The sequence below is a fragment of the Colobus angolensis genome, unplaced genomic scaffold, assembly GCF_000951035.1.
Source record: "Colobus angolensis palliatus isolate OR3802 unplaced genomic scaffold, Cang.pa_1.0 Scaffold62, whole genome shotgun sequence".
In the NCBI taxonomy this organism is placed as follows: Eukaryota; Metazoa; Chordata; class Mammalia; order Primates; family Cercopithecidae; genus Colobus; species Colobus angolensis.
In genome coordinates this window covers 3,043,470-3,060,691 of record NW_012119821.1, presented here as the reverse complement: position 1 = coordinate 3,060,691, position 17,222 = coordinate 3,043,470, and the positions used below count along the sequence as shown (strand labels likewise).

General features: G+C 37.7%; 2 protein-coding genes across 2 annotated transcripts in view; one reads left to right on the top strand and one right to left on the bottom strand.

Annotated features, from left to right (window-relative positions):
- AP3S1 (adaptor-related protein complex 3, sigma 1 subunit) overlaps positions 1 to 295 on the bottom strand; it is a 70,632-nt gene extending 70,337 nt beyond the window's left edge. Inside the window, exon 1 of the mRNA XM_011963665.1 lies at positions 110 to 295. Coding sequence (XP_011819055.1) covers positions 110 to 148 — 39 coding nt within the window. The 5' untranslated portion in view covers positions 149 to 295. The remainder of the gene's footprint in view (positions 1 to 109) is intronic.
- Positions 1 to 10,618, top strand: ATG12 (autophagy related 12). Its single transcript, XM_011963667.1, is given in 5 exon segments — positions 1 to 273; positions 275 to 497; positions 4,098 to 4,234; positions 9,135 to 9,197; positions 10,201 to 10,618. Coding segments are annotated over 5 exon segments (564 nt in total). The 5' UTR covers positions 1 to 192; the 3' UTR covers positions 10,261 to 10,618.
- Positions 10,619 to 17,222: the final 6,604 nt, after the last annotated feature.

The following is a 17,222-nucleotide window of genomic DNA, read 5'->3' as shown; positions in this document are numbered from 1 at the left end:
GGGGCCTGGGCGGGGCAGGCACCGAGGAAAGCGGAAACATTTCTAGGTCCGAGCCAGCGGCCTAAGAGGGGAGTGTGCGCATTGGACCCAGCACGGAGATGTTGCCCACCTCTCCTTTCCTGAGGTCTGTAGTCGCGGAGAAACGCATGTTGCGTTATTAACGTTCAGAAGTCTGCCACAGCTTCGATTTGAATGACTAGCCGGGAACACCAAGTTTCACTGTGGAATTGGGTTCCCCTACTCCGGCGCCTCCTTTGCGAGGCTCTCTGGAGGAAAAGCACGCCCACTGCACGCGCTCAATCGCTACTTCCGCTCTCCAGTCTCTCCAAGCAAGATGGCGGAGGAGCCGCAGTCTATGTTGCAGCTTCCTCCTTCAGGTGCTGCTGGAGGGGAAGGACTTACGGAGGTCTCCCCAGAAACAACCACCCCGGAGCCCCCGTCTTCCGCTGCAGTTTCCCCGGGAACAGAGGAACCTGCTGGCGACACCAAGAAAAAAAGTAACTGAATTTATTTCCGGGCAGAGAGGCGGGAGGTTCAGATTGCATCCGACTGGGAGTGGCGACCAGTAAAGAAGCAAAATTTAGAGGAGCTCGCGTCCTAGACCCGCATTTTGACCAGTCATCAGAAGAAGTGTACTTTTTGATTTTTAAGGCTTTTGAGTTGAGTGTCAAAATACTCTGTCTGTCGGTGTAGGTCCTGATACTTGGCTGCCACGCCCCTTTTTATATTGTATTCTTTGCGTTGGCCAGACTGCGAGCTCTTTGGAGGAGGGAGGGAGCTGAGTGGGGGTTCTCGGTAATTCCAGGTACTTAACACAAGAGCTAGTTATTTTAATAATGTTTTACGGTGGTAGGGATGGTCACTGGCAAAGCCTGGATTAGAATTCACGCCTTCTGACTTACTCGCTTTTTTGGTTTTTTCCCCCTCCCAGTTGGTTGTGAATTCGCTCCTTAAACCAAAAACCAAATTCTTACGCAAAATGACGACTGCTAAGGGAAAGCTAAAGGCATAGATATTACCTTTTTAAGAAACACATTTTGGAACCTTTTTGAGTTATTTCATTGCTTGAACCAGCTATCCCCAGCCCTTTATTATTTGAGAGTGTTTTCCTTTGTAAAAGAGATTGCCAAGGTTACGTGTTCTAAAGCACTCTGTAGAGTTAGAGTTGCCTATGAGAAAAGCAGCATATAAGCATCCTCGATTCAGAGAGGCTGATTTTGTCCTTAGACAAGTTTTCCGCGTTCAGTCTTAAGATGACAGTGGTCTCTGGCCGGGCGCGGTGGCTCAGGCCTGTTATCCCAGCACTTTGGGAGGCCGAGGAGGGTGGATCACCTGAGGTCAAGAGTTCGAGACCAGCCTGGCCAGCATGGTGAGACTCTGTCTCTACTAAAAATATAAAAATTAGCTGGGCGTGGTGGCGCGCGCCTGTAATAATCCCAGCTACTCGGGAGGCTGAAGCAGGAGAGTCGCTTGAGCCCGCGCGGCGGAGGTGGCAGTGAGCGGAGGTCGCGCCATTGCACTCCAGCCTAGACAACCAGAGCGAGCTCCACCTCAAAGAAGAAGAGGCACCTCATTGCCTTTTCTTCAACTTCTGCTACTGTGGAGGATAATTCTCTCCCAAGACTGTCCCCCTCCGCCTTTAAGTCAGACTCCCATTTCCACGTGATGCACTGTGATTATTTCCATGGATAGCCGCTAGAAAAGAATTCCGCAGGTTTTACCGTTTTTTGTTGCATTTTTTCTTCCAATATACATAGGCAAGAGCGGACTTTCCGAGATTCGTTTTAAGGTCTAACAGTCTTAGTCAAAAGCTTATTACTTGATCCTGATGATAGCTGTGTAAAACTGAAGCTAAAAAAAACAGTGGCTTATAATCTAAATATTGCCCGAGGGCATATTTTCTTGGTCTGAACAGTATTTTTTGTAAATTGAACTGTCATTTAAGGATCAGGTTTTTATTTTCTGGCTCTTGTTAGCATTTGAGTTTGCCTCTCCAATATAAAACTTTCTATTCCTGACCTATTTCTAATTATTCCTACCTTGAGGTTGTCATCATTTGTTGAGGATAATCTGATGAAAGCGGCTTAACTGTTTTGTATCCTCAGCCCTTGTTTTAATCTACAGAAGAAAGATTGTTGAAACAGACCAGGGTTTTGGCCCTGGCGGTATGTTAGGTTACCCGGGGAGTAAGTGTTTTCCTAGTTGATTCTAATGTCTATCCGGGGTTCAAAACTACAGGCAAATCACCTTTAAAATTAAAAAGACAGGGCAACTGTAGTTAAATTATTTTCCTTCTCTAGTTTCTCACTGTCTTACACTTTTTCCTTAGGTAGCATAACCCATGATATTTTCTGCTTCACTTTCTGGAAATGTTTAATTGCGTTAATCGATTTACTGATTTGAGGGAGCAGTGAAGGGAGGTATGAAAGATAGGATAATTAAAATCCCATGTTATCTCCAAATACATTCCTGTTCCCGAGATAACTGGGCCTGGGATAATTAGTTCTTTAGTAGGAAGATAAAATGTGCATGCATCATGTGTTCTAGATGCCTTCATTCCAGGGGTAAACTTGAATAAATTGACCTCTGATCTTTCGGCCCCAACATTTAATAAGAACAGAATGGAGCAAGAAGGGTGTAGTAGAATAGAGTTAACTTCAGGGGGCAGCAGTACACTATTTTGCTTTCAATGTGTCTTGCTTTTTGACTGCAGATGTTTTTTTCTTTTTTTTTTCTTGAGAGGATGTCTCAGTGTGTCACCCAGGCTGGAGTGCAGTGGCGCATCTCGGCTCACTGCAACCTCCGCATCCCGGGTTCAAGCCATTCCCCTGTCTCAGCCTCCCAAGTAGCTGCGATTGCAGGCATGCACCACCACCCCTGGCTAATTTTTTGTATTTTTAGTAGGGACAGGGTTTCACCATGTTGGCCAGGCTAGTCTTGAATAAGAAGTTGGAAGGGGACTGGGCCCTCTTGAACTCCTGACCTCAAGTGATCCTCCTTCCTTGACCTCCCAAAGTGCTGAGATTACTGGCGTGAGCCACGGCGCCTGGCTAGATGTTTGTTTGCTTTTTGTTTTTTAGCAAATAACTTTATTCAAGAGATAGATTCGTAGGGTTTGGGTTTGCATATCTGTGTTTTGGATCATTGAAACTTTAAGATTTCTCTTTCTGCAACTTCTTTTTGGCCTTTGGTTTTTCTATTATTGTTAATAACTTACTGCTTTCCTTTACTGAAAAGTTTATTACAGAAAATTTGGTAGTTACAAAAAGCATAAATAAAAGCAAGTAACCATTGCCTACAGTGTCACTAATGAAAAATAACGTTTTGGTGCATATTCTTCCATATTTATGTGAATGTGTTTTTGATGGTTTTTAATGCATTTGAGATACTATACATGCTGTTGGAGAGATTAAATATCCACATATATACCCAGCAAATGGCAGAGCCAGGATTTGAACCTCAGGCAGTTTAAAGTGTATGCTGTTTACTACATTCCGTTTAATCAGTCACCTCCAAATATCCTTTGGATATTTAGGTTTACCAGTGTTTCATATAAAAATAAATGCTTAAATGGAGGTGAAATCTTTTTAAGTGAATTTTTACACATCTCATATTTTCTTAGACTAGATTCCTAGAAGTATTATTGAATCAAAGTATACCTTTATTGGGATCTGTATTACCTTATTGCATATTCCACAAAGAGTGTACCATTTTACATTCTCAAAAGTAGTATCATCTACACTGGTAATTATTCTAATTTTAAGTAGTTTGGTGGGTGAAAAGGGACATGACATTATTTTACTTTGCTTTTTGTGAACTTAAATACTGTTTTTGTATTGATCATTTGTATTTCTTCTCTTGGGAATTGCCTGTTAAGATAAAATGCGTTTTAAAAATTAGTCCTGTTGGGAGAACTTCGTAGGAACAAGAAAAAAATTATGGAAAAGAATTTAACATTTTTATGCCTCTCACCTCCCTTCAGTATCATAAATACATAAGATGGATGTAGATGAAATATTTCTGATTTCTAAGTCTTTTATATTCCATTCTCTTTAGATGTTTCCATGTAATTGTCAGTAAATTTTATTGTTTTACAGTTGACATTTTGCTAAAGGCTGTGGGAGATACTCCTATTATGAAAACAAAGAAGTGGGCAGTAGAGCGAACCCGAACGATCCAAGGACTCATCGACTTCATCAAAAAGTTTCTTAAACTTGTGGCCTCAGAACAGTTGGTATGAAACCAATGGTGACGTTTTCCTACAAAAATTTGCAGTAGTTCCTAGGCAACAATGAATTAACTTGTTTATAGAAATGCATATGGAGCCACATATGTTGCTTTTGTTATGCCCTTTTATCCCTTTATTTGTATTTATTCATTTTCTTTGAGACAGTCTCGCTCTGTTGCCCAGGCTGGAGTGCGGTGACTCACTGCAACCTTCTCTTGGTTCAAGCGATTCTCCTGCCTCAGCCACCCAAGGGGCCAGGATTACAGGAGTGCACCACCACGCCTGGCTAATTTTTGTGTTTTTTAGTAGACACGGGGCCACCTCAGAAGTGCTAGAATTACATGAGTGTGCCACTGTGCCCTGCCTTATCTCTTGTTAGTGGAGTTTATGTAGTTTATCAAAGGATTCTCTGAGGAATTCTGAAATGAAATGTTTTAGATTTGTTTTACAATGTGAACCAGTTTATTTATGTATTTATTGCCTCCTGTATTGTTTTCCTCAGAAAGTCACTGAATACCCGTGCAGAAAAATCTATCGTAGAGCATTACAGTATCTGTACATTACTACAAAAGTTTTGGATTTTTTCAATTTGTTTTGATAGCAGTTACTTTTTTCCTATTTTTCTTGAGGTAAGCAATGTATCTTTGCCATATATTGTGAAAGAACTAAGAAATATTTCATGTTACAGTACACATTAAGCACTTCACAGGGGCAGTTGTAGTAAAGGTTAATTCTTTAAATGCCACTGCATTTTAACTTGGCATTTGACTACAGAAATTTAAATGTCTACATGTATTTGGCATATTAAGTGTTTTTTATATATACAATTTATATGTATCAGACACCTTTATCTGCAAATAGATGACAATCTTGGATAGTATTAACTCGGATAGCATGAGTGATGAATGAATAGGTAGTTGAAGAATCCTTATGTATTTTTTAAATAAAATCAGGAATTTTTGTGTGGGGGCGCTAGGGGGAAATATGTGCTTCTGAACACAGGCGTGTGCATGGGTAAAGCAAGTGAACTCTCATTAAAGCAGGACATGTTGGAATTTCTTTTTGTCAGGGAGGAGCAAAAAATTCACTGATCTAAGAGTTTGGCTGCAAGTGCTCTCACAAAGGTGAAGCTAAATGGAAAAGTCAGGGGAATGAGGACATACATTTGAGAGAAATGAGCAGAGGCTATGTATTACTAAAGACGCAACATGAAGAGTTGGTAAAAATAAATGTACTGACTAATGCATTAGTTTAGAAATACATGGAGATTAAAAAAAGATGAAATGATACTGTGTTCTCTCAAAGTCTTGAAATTTTGTATTACCTATATTCGTTCAGTAACCTGAAAGGACTGGATTGATACCATACATAGTAGGTTGAACCACGTTAAATTGCCATCATTCAACCATTTTACCCTATGTAAACAATTTCATAAAGGTTAAATTAAAGCCTCTGTAGTGAATATGATTATCCTTTCCCATTTAAGCAATAGGAAACAAAAAATTATTTTGTCATTTTCCTAGATTAAACTAAAACTGATATCTTCTGAGTTTTATCTCGCAAAATGGACGTTAAAGGAAAAAAGTAATGCTGGGAATTCTGGGAAGATAGTGGTATCAGAAGGCAAGCGTGAATCTCTCTGAATTCTCACAAAACTTAGTCAACTAGATAGCAAAACCAAAAACCCATGATTAGTATTTGTAACAAAACTAGGTGATAAGATATCCTCATGAGCCCCAAAACACATGTTGGTGGGGGCAAACCACCAGCAACCACAGGACCTGCATGGTATCAGCATCTGTGCTGAAAGAAGCAGTAAGAAACAGGGTTGGCATCTGGCAGCACTTGAGACAAGAAGAACCTCAAAAGCGCTAATAGATCCTGACTGAGAAGCAAAGTGAGCCAATTTGAGAATAGAAGCTGACTGAGAGGAGTTTTGCCCTCTCCTGTAGCATGTGATAACAATGTATTTGCACTAAGGAGGACTTGAAGGGCTCAAGCAATCTCAAAATAGACCCAGGAGGGCTCCAGGACCCCATACTGAGGAGAAATTTTGGGAAGTGAAATGAAAATTGAAAAGGGTAGGGACGTGAGAAAGGAAGGAAAGAGAAAGACCAGATCAAAATGGAGGGGAACAGAACTTAAGAAAGCTCAAAGCAGGCCTCCATCGTTTTGAACAGTATACAAAAAACAACAGGGGAGCTCTGTGACGTTAGAAAAACTACCCTAATTCACCTCATTCTAAAAATTGAGGAAAACTAATTTCACATAAAAACAATAACAAGGTCAAATTCCGTACAGTGTTACAAGAAAAAAGAGATGCGGAAAAGAACAATATCCCTAGAGACGATGAAATCAAGCCAGAAAAATATGCCTATAAGACAAGTCGAAAACTGGAACCTTGTCTTTCAAAACGAGCTAAAAACAAGAAGATGGTATAAGACATGAAAGAAAAACAATCATCAGCATTAGTAAAACTAAGAAATGAAGTGACAGCTCAGGAAAAGAATTAGAAATAAAAGAAAATTATTTCAGAAATGGAGACTAAAGTAGGAGGAACGTAAACAATGGATAATGAGTTAAGAAAAATAGATGAAAAAAATTTAAAAGTGAGTCAACCTTTGGAGAAGTCTGTGAAGAAAAAAACAGAGCAAGGGAACAGAAAAAATACTGTAAAAATGTCATTTAAGAGATTTCAAAATACATATTGAAAAAATATCTCAAGTACCTGAGAGTATCAACCCAGAATAATGAACACCAGGATGTATTCTGTTAAAATTACTGGACTTGAAATCATTTGGAAATGTAGGGGTTAGGAAAGAAGGCATGACTTAGAAAATTAGGCTGTCATCAAACTTTGACAGCAAAGATACTTAAGGACAAAGTGAAATAAGGCTTTCATATCCTGCATAACTGACTTAATCGGGGCACAAACTATTAGCAGAAAATGCCATTCCAATGAATCCATGAGGAATCTACTAGACAGAGAGCTTTATAACCAGAATAACTAGAGACATCAATTTAAAGACTGCTGATTTAAAGGTAAAAAGAAAACTGATTTAAAGGCAAAGTAATTAATAAAACTAACTAATTTTGTCTGCCCAAGTTCTTGTAGTTTGGAAATAATATTTCCATGGAATTTTACTTTCACAAACCTGGAGTAACTACATCTACTTTAAAGGAACAAATTATAAGCCACTTAGCGTTTCTACAGTGGAATTGATGATGTTAACCTGTTACTTATATAGAGCTTTCTCTCTTTTAAACTAACTGAATTGCTTTTTTAAAATTTCCAATTAACACCTGTTAAAAAATCACATTGAATTCCTTCGGTTGGTTCTCTGCTCCATCTAGTCTGCTGTTTTCTGTGAACACAACACCTTCTTACTCTTTGTCTCCTTTGCCTACGAAGTCCTAATTACTACTTTCTTCACCTGGTTAAATCCTGCTTATTTCCCACAAAGCCGTCCCTGACCCTTTTGCTAGGCTAGACTAGTGTACATTTCTGTATGCTACATACTTCATTAGATGTACTTTTCCCACCCATATTTATTCATGTGTGTCTGCCTCTCCTATAGATAGATTATAAGCTCATTGAGGGAAGAGGTCACATTAATCTTCATAGTTCCATGTACAATTCTCAGCACATCATTGACACTGATAAACTAAGCTGTTATTGAGAGCCCTTCCCCTCATTTATAACGTACAAGAGTAAAATCTGGATTTGCTCATAAATTGTCAGGCACTGAACACAAATTTTATTTGTATTACAAAAAAATTCACATTAAAATGCACATTGTTTTCTGTTACAGTTCTGAAATTTTTGTACCAGAACTCTACTCAGCCGTAACCACGAATTGATATTTCAGCATGAACTATTTAAAGATAATTTAACAGTAACATCTCTTGAGTACATACACCAGGCACTGATACTTAGTGCATTATCTCATTTTGTCTTTCCCAACAGACCCAAGAGGTATAGTTACTATTATTTTCCATATCCTACAGATAAAGAGGATGAGAGATTATTTGTATTTAAAGCCAGGATTCAAACCCAGATGTGTCTCATTAGAGCCTATACACTTAATCACCACACTACGTTGGCTAAGAGAGATGCGAGCAATATTGATTGTTCATGGTTGGTGATCAAAATAGTGTCTGTCAACCAGCTATTCTGATACTTTTTTTTTTTAATACTAAGTTTAATCCAGGACATTTGAGTCCCAAATTTGGATATTAAAGGAAAACTAAATATGTTACCTGCATATAATGTTTTGTTTTCCAAAAAGAAAATTATTAGAAGGTACTTCGACACTGACTTTTTTTAAGTACTAGAAATATTTTAGTAAAAACAGACTAAACTGAAACATTGAGCAGCGAATCCTTTAAAGAGCAAGGTTATAAGGTTTTAATTTTGTTACTTTTTTCCTGGTTCATTTGCCTGTAAGTGACTTTATAAAAAACCTAAGTATGTATGTCATACATTTACCCAAGGAAAGTGCACAAACTACCTTGAATATTAGACATACTGAGTTTTGACTCTGTGTGTGTGTAATTTTCTTAGGGGAAATTCTTTATGGGTAAGTGGGGACATTTTTATGATAATGTAATTTCTTGAATAGCCAGCCCTTCAAAAGCTATTTGTAAAAAATATTTAAAAGTTTCTTAGTTATAAAAAGTTAGGAACCACTGTTCTAGGAACTGGAATTGTGTTATTTTTATTCCTCTGGAGGAAAAATGAGATCTTCATAAAGATCTCTTTAAATTGACTAGAAAAGTTAGGAGTTCAGAGAAGCTTTCTTCAGTTGTGAAAACAATACGAAATAGCTAGCTGATTAGAATGCAGAAAAATGCAGATTAATCAGGATACCCTTAAACATCTCTGTTTTTCTCTCCTTTCTTGTAGTTTATTTATGTGAATCAGTCCTTTGCTCCTTCCCCAGACCAAGAAGTTGGAACTCTGTATGAGGTAAAAAAAAAAAAATTATTGCTTTTTTTCTTAATGGAGTATGCACATCTGTATAATATGTATACTATGTAGTATTAATTCACATTTTTATTTCAAGAGATGGCATGCCATTTTTTTTTTCTTTTTTTTTTGAGACTGAGTCTCACTCTGTCGCCCAAGCTGGAGTGCAGTGGCATGATCTCGGCTCACTGCAACCTCCGCCTCCTGGGTTGCCCTCCCAAGTAGCTGGGACTACAGGTGTGTGCCACCACACCTGGCTGATTTTTTTTTTTATTTATTTTTAGTAGAGACAGGGTTTCACCATGTTTGCCAGGGTGGTCTTGATCTACTGACCTTGTGAGATCCACTCACTTTGGCCTCCCAAACTGCTGGGATTACAGGCGTGAGCCACCGCGCCCGTCCATCATGCCATTCTTAATTGTCTGGGATAGAAGAAAAGATGACTTTCTTGTTCTGTTATCTAACATCTTGATCATAGTAAGATCTTAATAAATTATACAGTGATTGAAGAACCAAGGAATAAATTATATTTCAAAGTCATCTTTGTAATTCTTAGAAAGTAAGGCTTTTTCTTTATGGTTGATTTCTTCTGCATTGTTCTTATAATCTGTTATCCAAATCTGCCTATGAGAAATTGAAAAAACAGCATAAGAATGACTTTGTTCAACATCTTACAGTGTCATTGCAAGAGTCATTAGAGTACACCTAGTAGCACCACTACTAGAAAACAGCTGAAATTACATACATTGTGGTTGGAGATGTAGAGAAAGGACAAGATTAAAATACATAAGCTCATTCATGCCTAAGATGCTTAAAGGACAGATAACACTTTGGATTATTAATATGTGTCTGATAGAAACAGGCATCCTTTGAAAGAGATAGCCTGTAACATAGGTAACTTAATATACATGTGTGGATATTTATGATACATGTGGCATTTATTTTCTTAGTTTCATCTAAGAATAATAAAGATTGAGTTTGATTTATTGCCTTTTTTTTGTAGTGTTTTGGCAGTGATGGTAAACTGGTTTTACATTACTGCAAGTCTCAGGCATGGGGATGAACCACAAAGAAAATCAACTTGCTACATAAGATGGATTTTCACAGAAGAGACAGCTCTGAAAAGTTTTGCTGCTTGTGGCAAGAGACTTAACAGATGTGATCTATTCAGTATGTGTTTATGTTTATGCATAAGAAAACATCCATAGCATGAATGGACTCAAAAAAATGTTATTTGTATTAATATACCAATCATCATAAAAGATGGTCATTATAGTACACCCATTGCTCCTACTTGTTACTATTATTGCTGCAGATCTGCCTCCAAGGTTGAAAAGGAGACTAAGATTGTATAAGCATCTTCATTGCCAGTTCTCAAAATGACTGAAATTGTTTTCATGATAAAAGTTAATATACTAAAAGGTTCCTTTTTTTTTAATGTTTACATTTATGTCTCTGTTTACCTTCTTAAATATAGTCACATTGACCTGCTGGCTGAATACCTCAAAGAGTCCAGTAGAGGGCAGCTCACCAGGCAGAAAAGATTAGGCACTTTGGTTTCACATCTTTGCTGCGGAGTAATAAGGGAAATGGCAGTTTTTGCTAATTTTTAGCTAATATCTAGCCAGGAGAGCAAGCACGTTGGACAGACTGAAAGACTGTAATTTTAGACAATACACATGGTTATATTATAATACAAATTCTGGACAAATAAGTCATATACCTGTTTTCAGTACTATCATTTAAGGATTCTTGAGTCCCAGTCACCTAACTGTGGTATTATTCTGTCATTTATAGAAAGCATTCCAGATCAGCCATGGTGGCTTACACCTGTAATCCCAGCACTTTGGAAGGCCGAGGTGTGGGGATTGTGTGAGGCCACAAGTTTGAGACCAGCCTGGATAACAAGGCAATTTCCCCAACTCTACAAAAAAATAAAAATTAAAAAAAAATTATTAAGCTGCAGAGGCAAGAGGATCCCCTGAGCCTGGGAGTTCAAGGGTATAGTGAGTCATGATTGTACCATGGCATTCCTGCTGGGCAACAGAGTGAGACCCCCATCTCAAAAAAAAAAAAAAAAAAAAAAAAAGGCATTCTAGTAAATCAAATGGAATGTGAATGGAATTTCAAAACAGGATCTAAGATGGTATGTAGTAGAATTCCAAGTAGTATCATTTTAAAGTTAGATAAGTTGAGTTTGGAAAAGATGTGTTCTCTAGTTTTGTCCGCTTCCGTTTACTGAAGGAATATATTTAATTATATTCATATATTTGACAAATAAAAATATGTTGAATTTTTTATTATGTTTGCCACTGAGGTTTCAGATGATAGACCTCAAAAATCGAAAATACTGGTTGAATTTGTAGCATCCATTTAATTATCCTTTTTGACCTAAGTAACTTAATAGTTTATTAAATCTAAGGTTAGCTAAATATTCAGCTAACCTTATTTGTTTTCATTCCTAACAACTCTGAAGAATATATAGGACTTTGCACTTTTTTATTTTTTTCTAAGAGAAGGAGTTTTGCTCTTGTCGCCCAGGCTGGACTGTAATGGCGCAATCTTGGCTCATTGCAACCTCTGCCTCCCGGGTTCAAAGTGATTCTCCTGCCTCAGCCTCCTGAGTAGCTGGGATTACAGGCGCCTGCCACCACGCCTGCCTAATTTTTTGTTATTTTTAGTGGAGACGGGGTTTCACCATTTTGGCCAGGCTGGTCTCGAATTCCTGACTGACCTCAGGTGATCCACCCACGTTGGCCTCCCAAAGTGCTGGGATTATAGGCGTGAGCCACCCTGCCGGGCCTGGACTTTGTACTTTTTCAAATCATATTTAATTATTTCTTGATCTTTACTCAAAGAATCATTCTGTGCTAAATTCACAACATGAAGCAATAATTAAGCCTGGATCTGATAAGTTATTGGGTGACTAGAACCTAAAACACAATTTATTTTTAATTTAGACTCTCAAGTCTTATTAAACTTGGGAAAATTGAACATTCAGGTGATATTTTAAGTTTTCTTTGTGACTAAATAGACGTCAATAATGTCATGCTTTATTTTACTGTACATAGATGACCCATGGCACACAAAGTATATGCATAATATTACAATTTTGTACTCACACCTTTAAAAGTATGCCAGAGACTTCATAATGAATTCACCATATTTAATGAATAAGGCAAATTAATGTTTTATCTTAAATGAAAATGAGATTGGATAATTCCTGGAATCTGATTTCTATAAGTTTCAATCCTAAAGGGACCTTAAATATCTACTAGAAGTACAGTGTATTCCTCAGATTATATGACATTAGTCAACCAATTTAGTTGTAACACAAAGTGGGAAAGTCTTAGGTGTTGAAGGAGTGTGAAAATAAAAATCTCATGCAGTTTCTACTTCATTTTCCAAGGATTATAATATGCTGAGTAAACTCTTGGCACAAAGGAGGAAGCCAGCTACAGACCACATAATGAAAACTATTCAGAAAAGAGTTCAGCAAATATTAGTATTTGAATACAGTTCAAGTCGTATAAATACTGTTTCCCTACATTATTTAACCCAAACTGGATTATTCACTGTTCTTTCAAGATGCCTTGTGTTTTCTGTTTTCTACTTCTGCTCGTGCTGTTTACTTACACTTTCACCCTTTAAAATCCTCACTCTTCTTCAAGGCCTGATTCGGATTTTAACTTTTTAAAGGCTATCTGAATCATTCAAGGAAAAGATACCCTTTCATAAAAACACTTACAGCAAACTACCACTATTACAGCACTTACTGCCTACTGCCTCAGAGCCATGTGCCCAGTTATTCTGGCTTTTATCTGGTACACACACACATAATACTATATTTCCTTATACATAATTAGTAATGTAACACATTGAGTGAATGAAATTGTGATTTGCAAAGTATGACAGCTAAAAACAGGAAATTTGTATAAAATTTTTGTACAGCAGAAGGTAATGGAAAATATTTGCAACATATGACAGTGCTTTTAGTATCTTAAATATATGAAGAATTCATTTCAATTGTTTAAAAAAAAAGATCAACTGAAAAATAGGTTAAACATACCAAATTTCGATTCAGAAAAAAAAACAAATGGCCAATAAAACATGAAACACCTCGAACCCTATCGGTTACAAAAAATACAAATAAAAACAATGCTGATAAACATCAATAAAAATAACGTACATCTTGGTATTAGCAGAGTTGTGGGGAAATCCTGTCATATTTTGGTGAATAGAATATGAGTTGGTATATCACTTTTAGGGGGCAATTTGGCAATATCAAAAACCTTGAAACGTAAGTATAAACTTCAGTTTGTTCATATAACCTTTCATTCACACACTGAATGCCTACTATGTCCTAAATATTGGAATAACACTAATAAAGCTCATAAGAGACTATAAAGTCCCTGTTCTTGAGTCACTTTCATGTTGACTAAAGGGGGTAGGACAGATTTTTCAGATTTGAATTTAAGTCTCGAATTTTTTAAAACTGAATTTTTAGAAATAATGGAAAGTAAGTAGAAATATTATTAATTTACCCATATTTCTGTATTTAATATTAATGAAAGATAAAACATGTATGTATGTGAGTAAAATCTTTAGAGGAATCTTTATAAATCAACTCCCATAGTTCCTTCTGTCATCGTAGCTGATATACACGAATCTAGGTTGATTACTTCTAGTGATAGACACAAAGGATGTCCTGTCCATTTTGAGATGGCTATTTGTTTCATAACTGTCTTTCTTACAACATGCCAAAATCTGCCTCCTTGCTTCCTTCAAGTATTTGTTCCCAGTTCTTTTATCTACACCTACAAAACATACTTTTCCCCTTTTCCTGCCCCACTTTTCCCAAGTCTTGTCTCAAGAATGATAAATCTATCCCTCCAGTTGCTTAGAATTTTGACTGTCTTCAAACCCAGTTTCAGTCCATCAGCAAATCCTGACAGCTTTACTACCTAAAACAATCTACAGATTCAATGCAATTGCTATCAAAATACCAATGATATTCTTCACTGAAATAGGAAAAAAAAAGTCTAAAATTGTATGGAACCACAAAAGACCCAGAACAGCCAAAGCCATCCTGAGCAAAAATAGCAAAGCCGGAGGCGTTGCATTACTGGGCCTCAAATTATATACTGCAAAGCTATAGTAACCAAAACAGCATGATAGAAGCATAAAAACAAGACAGACAAATGGAACAGAACAGAGAACCCAGAAGTAAATCCATGTATTTACTTACAGTCAACTCTTTTTGACACACTAAGAGCAAACATTGGGGAAAGGACAGTCCCTGCTATAATAAATAAATGGTGCAGGCAAAACTGAGTATGTGAATGCAGAAGAATGAAATTAGACCCCACTCTCTCACCATATACAAAAATCAGAATAGATTAAAGACTTAAATGTAAGACCTGAAATTATGAAGAGAAAATTGGGGGAACCAAAAGTTTGGGCTGGTCAAAGATTTCTTGTAAGACCTCAGAAACACAACCTATGTGAAAATGAGCAAATGAGATCACATCAAGCTAAAAAGCTTCTGCACAGCAGAGGAAACAAAGTGAAGAAATATACTACAGAATGGGCAAAAATATTTGCGAACTACTCATCTGACAAGGAATTAAAAAGTAGAATATATAAAGAACTTGATAGCCAAAAAAATACAATTAAAAACAGGCAAAAGATCTGAATAGATGTTTCTTAAAAGAAGATATCAAAGTGGGCAACAGGTATATGAAAAAAATGCTCAACATCACTAATCACCAGGGAAATGGAAATCCAAACTAAATAAGATAGCACACCCCAGTTTAAATGTCTTTTATCCAAAAGACAGGCAATAATGGATGCTGGTGAGGATGTGGAGAAAGGAGAATACTTGTACACTGTTGATGGGAATGTAAATTACTAAAACCACTAAGGAGAACAGTATGAAGTTTCCTCCAAAAACGGATAGAACTACTTTGTAATCCAGCATTCTCACTGCTGGTTGTAAACCCAAAGGTAAGGAGATCAGTATATCGAGATACCCGATTGCAGCAGTACTCACAATAGCCAGGATATATAATCAACCTCAGAGTACATGCATGAATGAATGGATAAAGAAAGTGTACATGATGGCATATTCAGCCTTAAAAAAGAATGTAATCCTGTTATTTGCAACATGGAACTGGAGGATATTATGATGTTAAGTGAAACAAGGCAGGCACAGAAAGACAAATAGCACATATTCTCATATGTGGGAGCCTAAAAAAAAAATGCTTTTAGGATTGACTGGCAAGATGGCCGAATAGGAACAGCTCCAGTCTGCAGCTCCCAGTGAGACCAATGCAGAAGTGGGTAATTTCTGCATTTCCAACTGAGGTATCCTGTTCATCTGATTGGGACTGGGTAGGCAGTGGGTGCAGCCCACAGAGGGCAAGCAGAAGCAGGGTGGGGCATCGCCTCATGCAGGAAGTGCAAGGAGCAGGGGAGCCTCCCTTTCCCAGCCAAAGGAGGCTGTGAGGGACTGTGCTATCTGGCCCAGATACCACACTTCCCCTGGTTTCAGAAATCCACAGACCAAGAGATTCCCTCGTGTGCCTACACCACCAGGTCTCTGGGTTTCAAACACAAAACTGGGTGGCTGTTCAGGCGGACACCGAGCTAGCTGCATGAGTTCTTTTCACACACTGATAGCCGAATCGATCAGTGGAAGAAAGGATATCAGAGACTGAAGATCAACTTACTGAAATGAGGCATGAAGAAAAGATTAGAGAAAAAAGATTGAAAAGGAACAAAGCCTCCGAGAAATACAGGACTATGTGAAGAGACCAAACCTATGATTGACTGGTGTCCCCGAAAGTGATGGGGAGAATGTAACCAAGTTGGAAAACCCTCTCCAGGATATTATCCAGGAGAACTTCCCTGACCTAGCAAGACAGGCCAACATTCAAATTCAGGAAATACAGAGACCACCACAAACATACTCTTTGAGAAGAGCAACCCCAAGACAGATAATCGTCAGATTCTCCAAAGTTGAAATGAAGGAAAACTGTTAAGAGCAACAGAGAGAAAGGTTAGGTAACCTACAAAGGGAAGCCATCAGACTTAACAGTGGATCTCTGCAGAAACCCTGTAAGCCAGAAGAGAGTGGAAGTCAATATTAAACATTCTTAAAGAAAAGAATTTTCAACCCAGAATTTCATATCCAGCCGAACCTCCGTAAGTGAAGGAGAAATAAAATCCTTTACAGAGAAGCAAATGCTGAAGGACTTTTGTCACCACCAGGCCTGCCTTACAAGAGCTCCTGAAGGAAGCACAAAATATGGAAAGAAAAAACCAGTACCAGCCACTGCAAAAACATACCAAAATATAAACACCAATGACACTATGAAGAAATTGCATCAACTAATGTGCAAAATAACCAGCTAGCATCATGATGACAGCTGGTTAATACATAGGACTTTGCACTTTTTTATTCACACATAAGAATATTAATCTTAAATGTAAATGGGCTAAATGCCCCAATTAAAAGACACACTGTAGTAAATTGGATCAAGACCCATCAGTGTGCTGTATTCAGGAGACCCATCTTCCATGGGAAGACACACATAGGCTCAAAACAATGGGATGGAGGAATATTTACCAGGCAAATGGAAAACAAAAAAAGAGCAGGGATTGCAATCCTAGTCTCTGATAAAACAGACTTTAAACCAACAAAGTTCAAAAAAGACAGAAGGGCATTATATCATGGTAAAGGGATCAATGCAACAAGAAGAGCTAACTATTCTAAATATATATGCACCCAATACAGATGCACCCAGATTCATAAAACAAGTTCTTGGAGATGTACAAAGTGACTTAGACTGTCACATAATAATAGTGGGAGACTTTAAACACACACTGTCAATATTAGATCAAGGAGACAGAAGATTACAAGGATATTCAGGACTTGAATTCAGTGTCTAAAAATCTCAAGCATTCCTGTACACCAATAAAGACAAGCAGATAGCCAAATCATGAGTGAACTCCCATTCACAA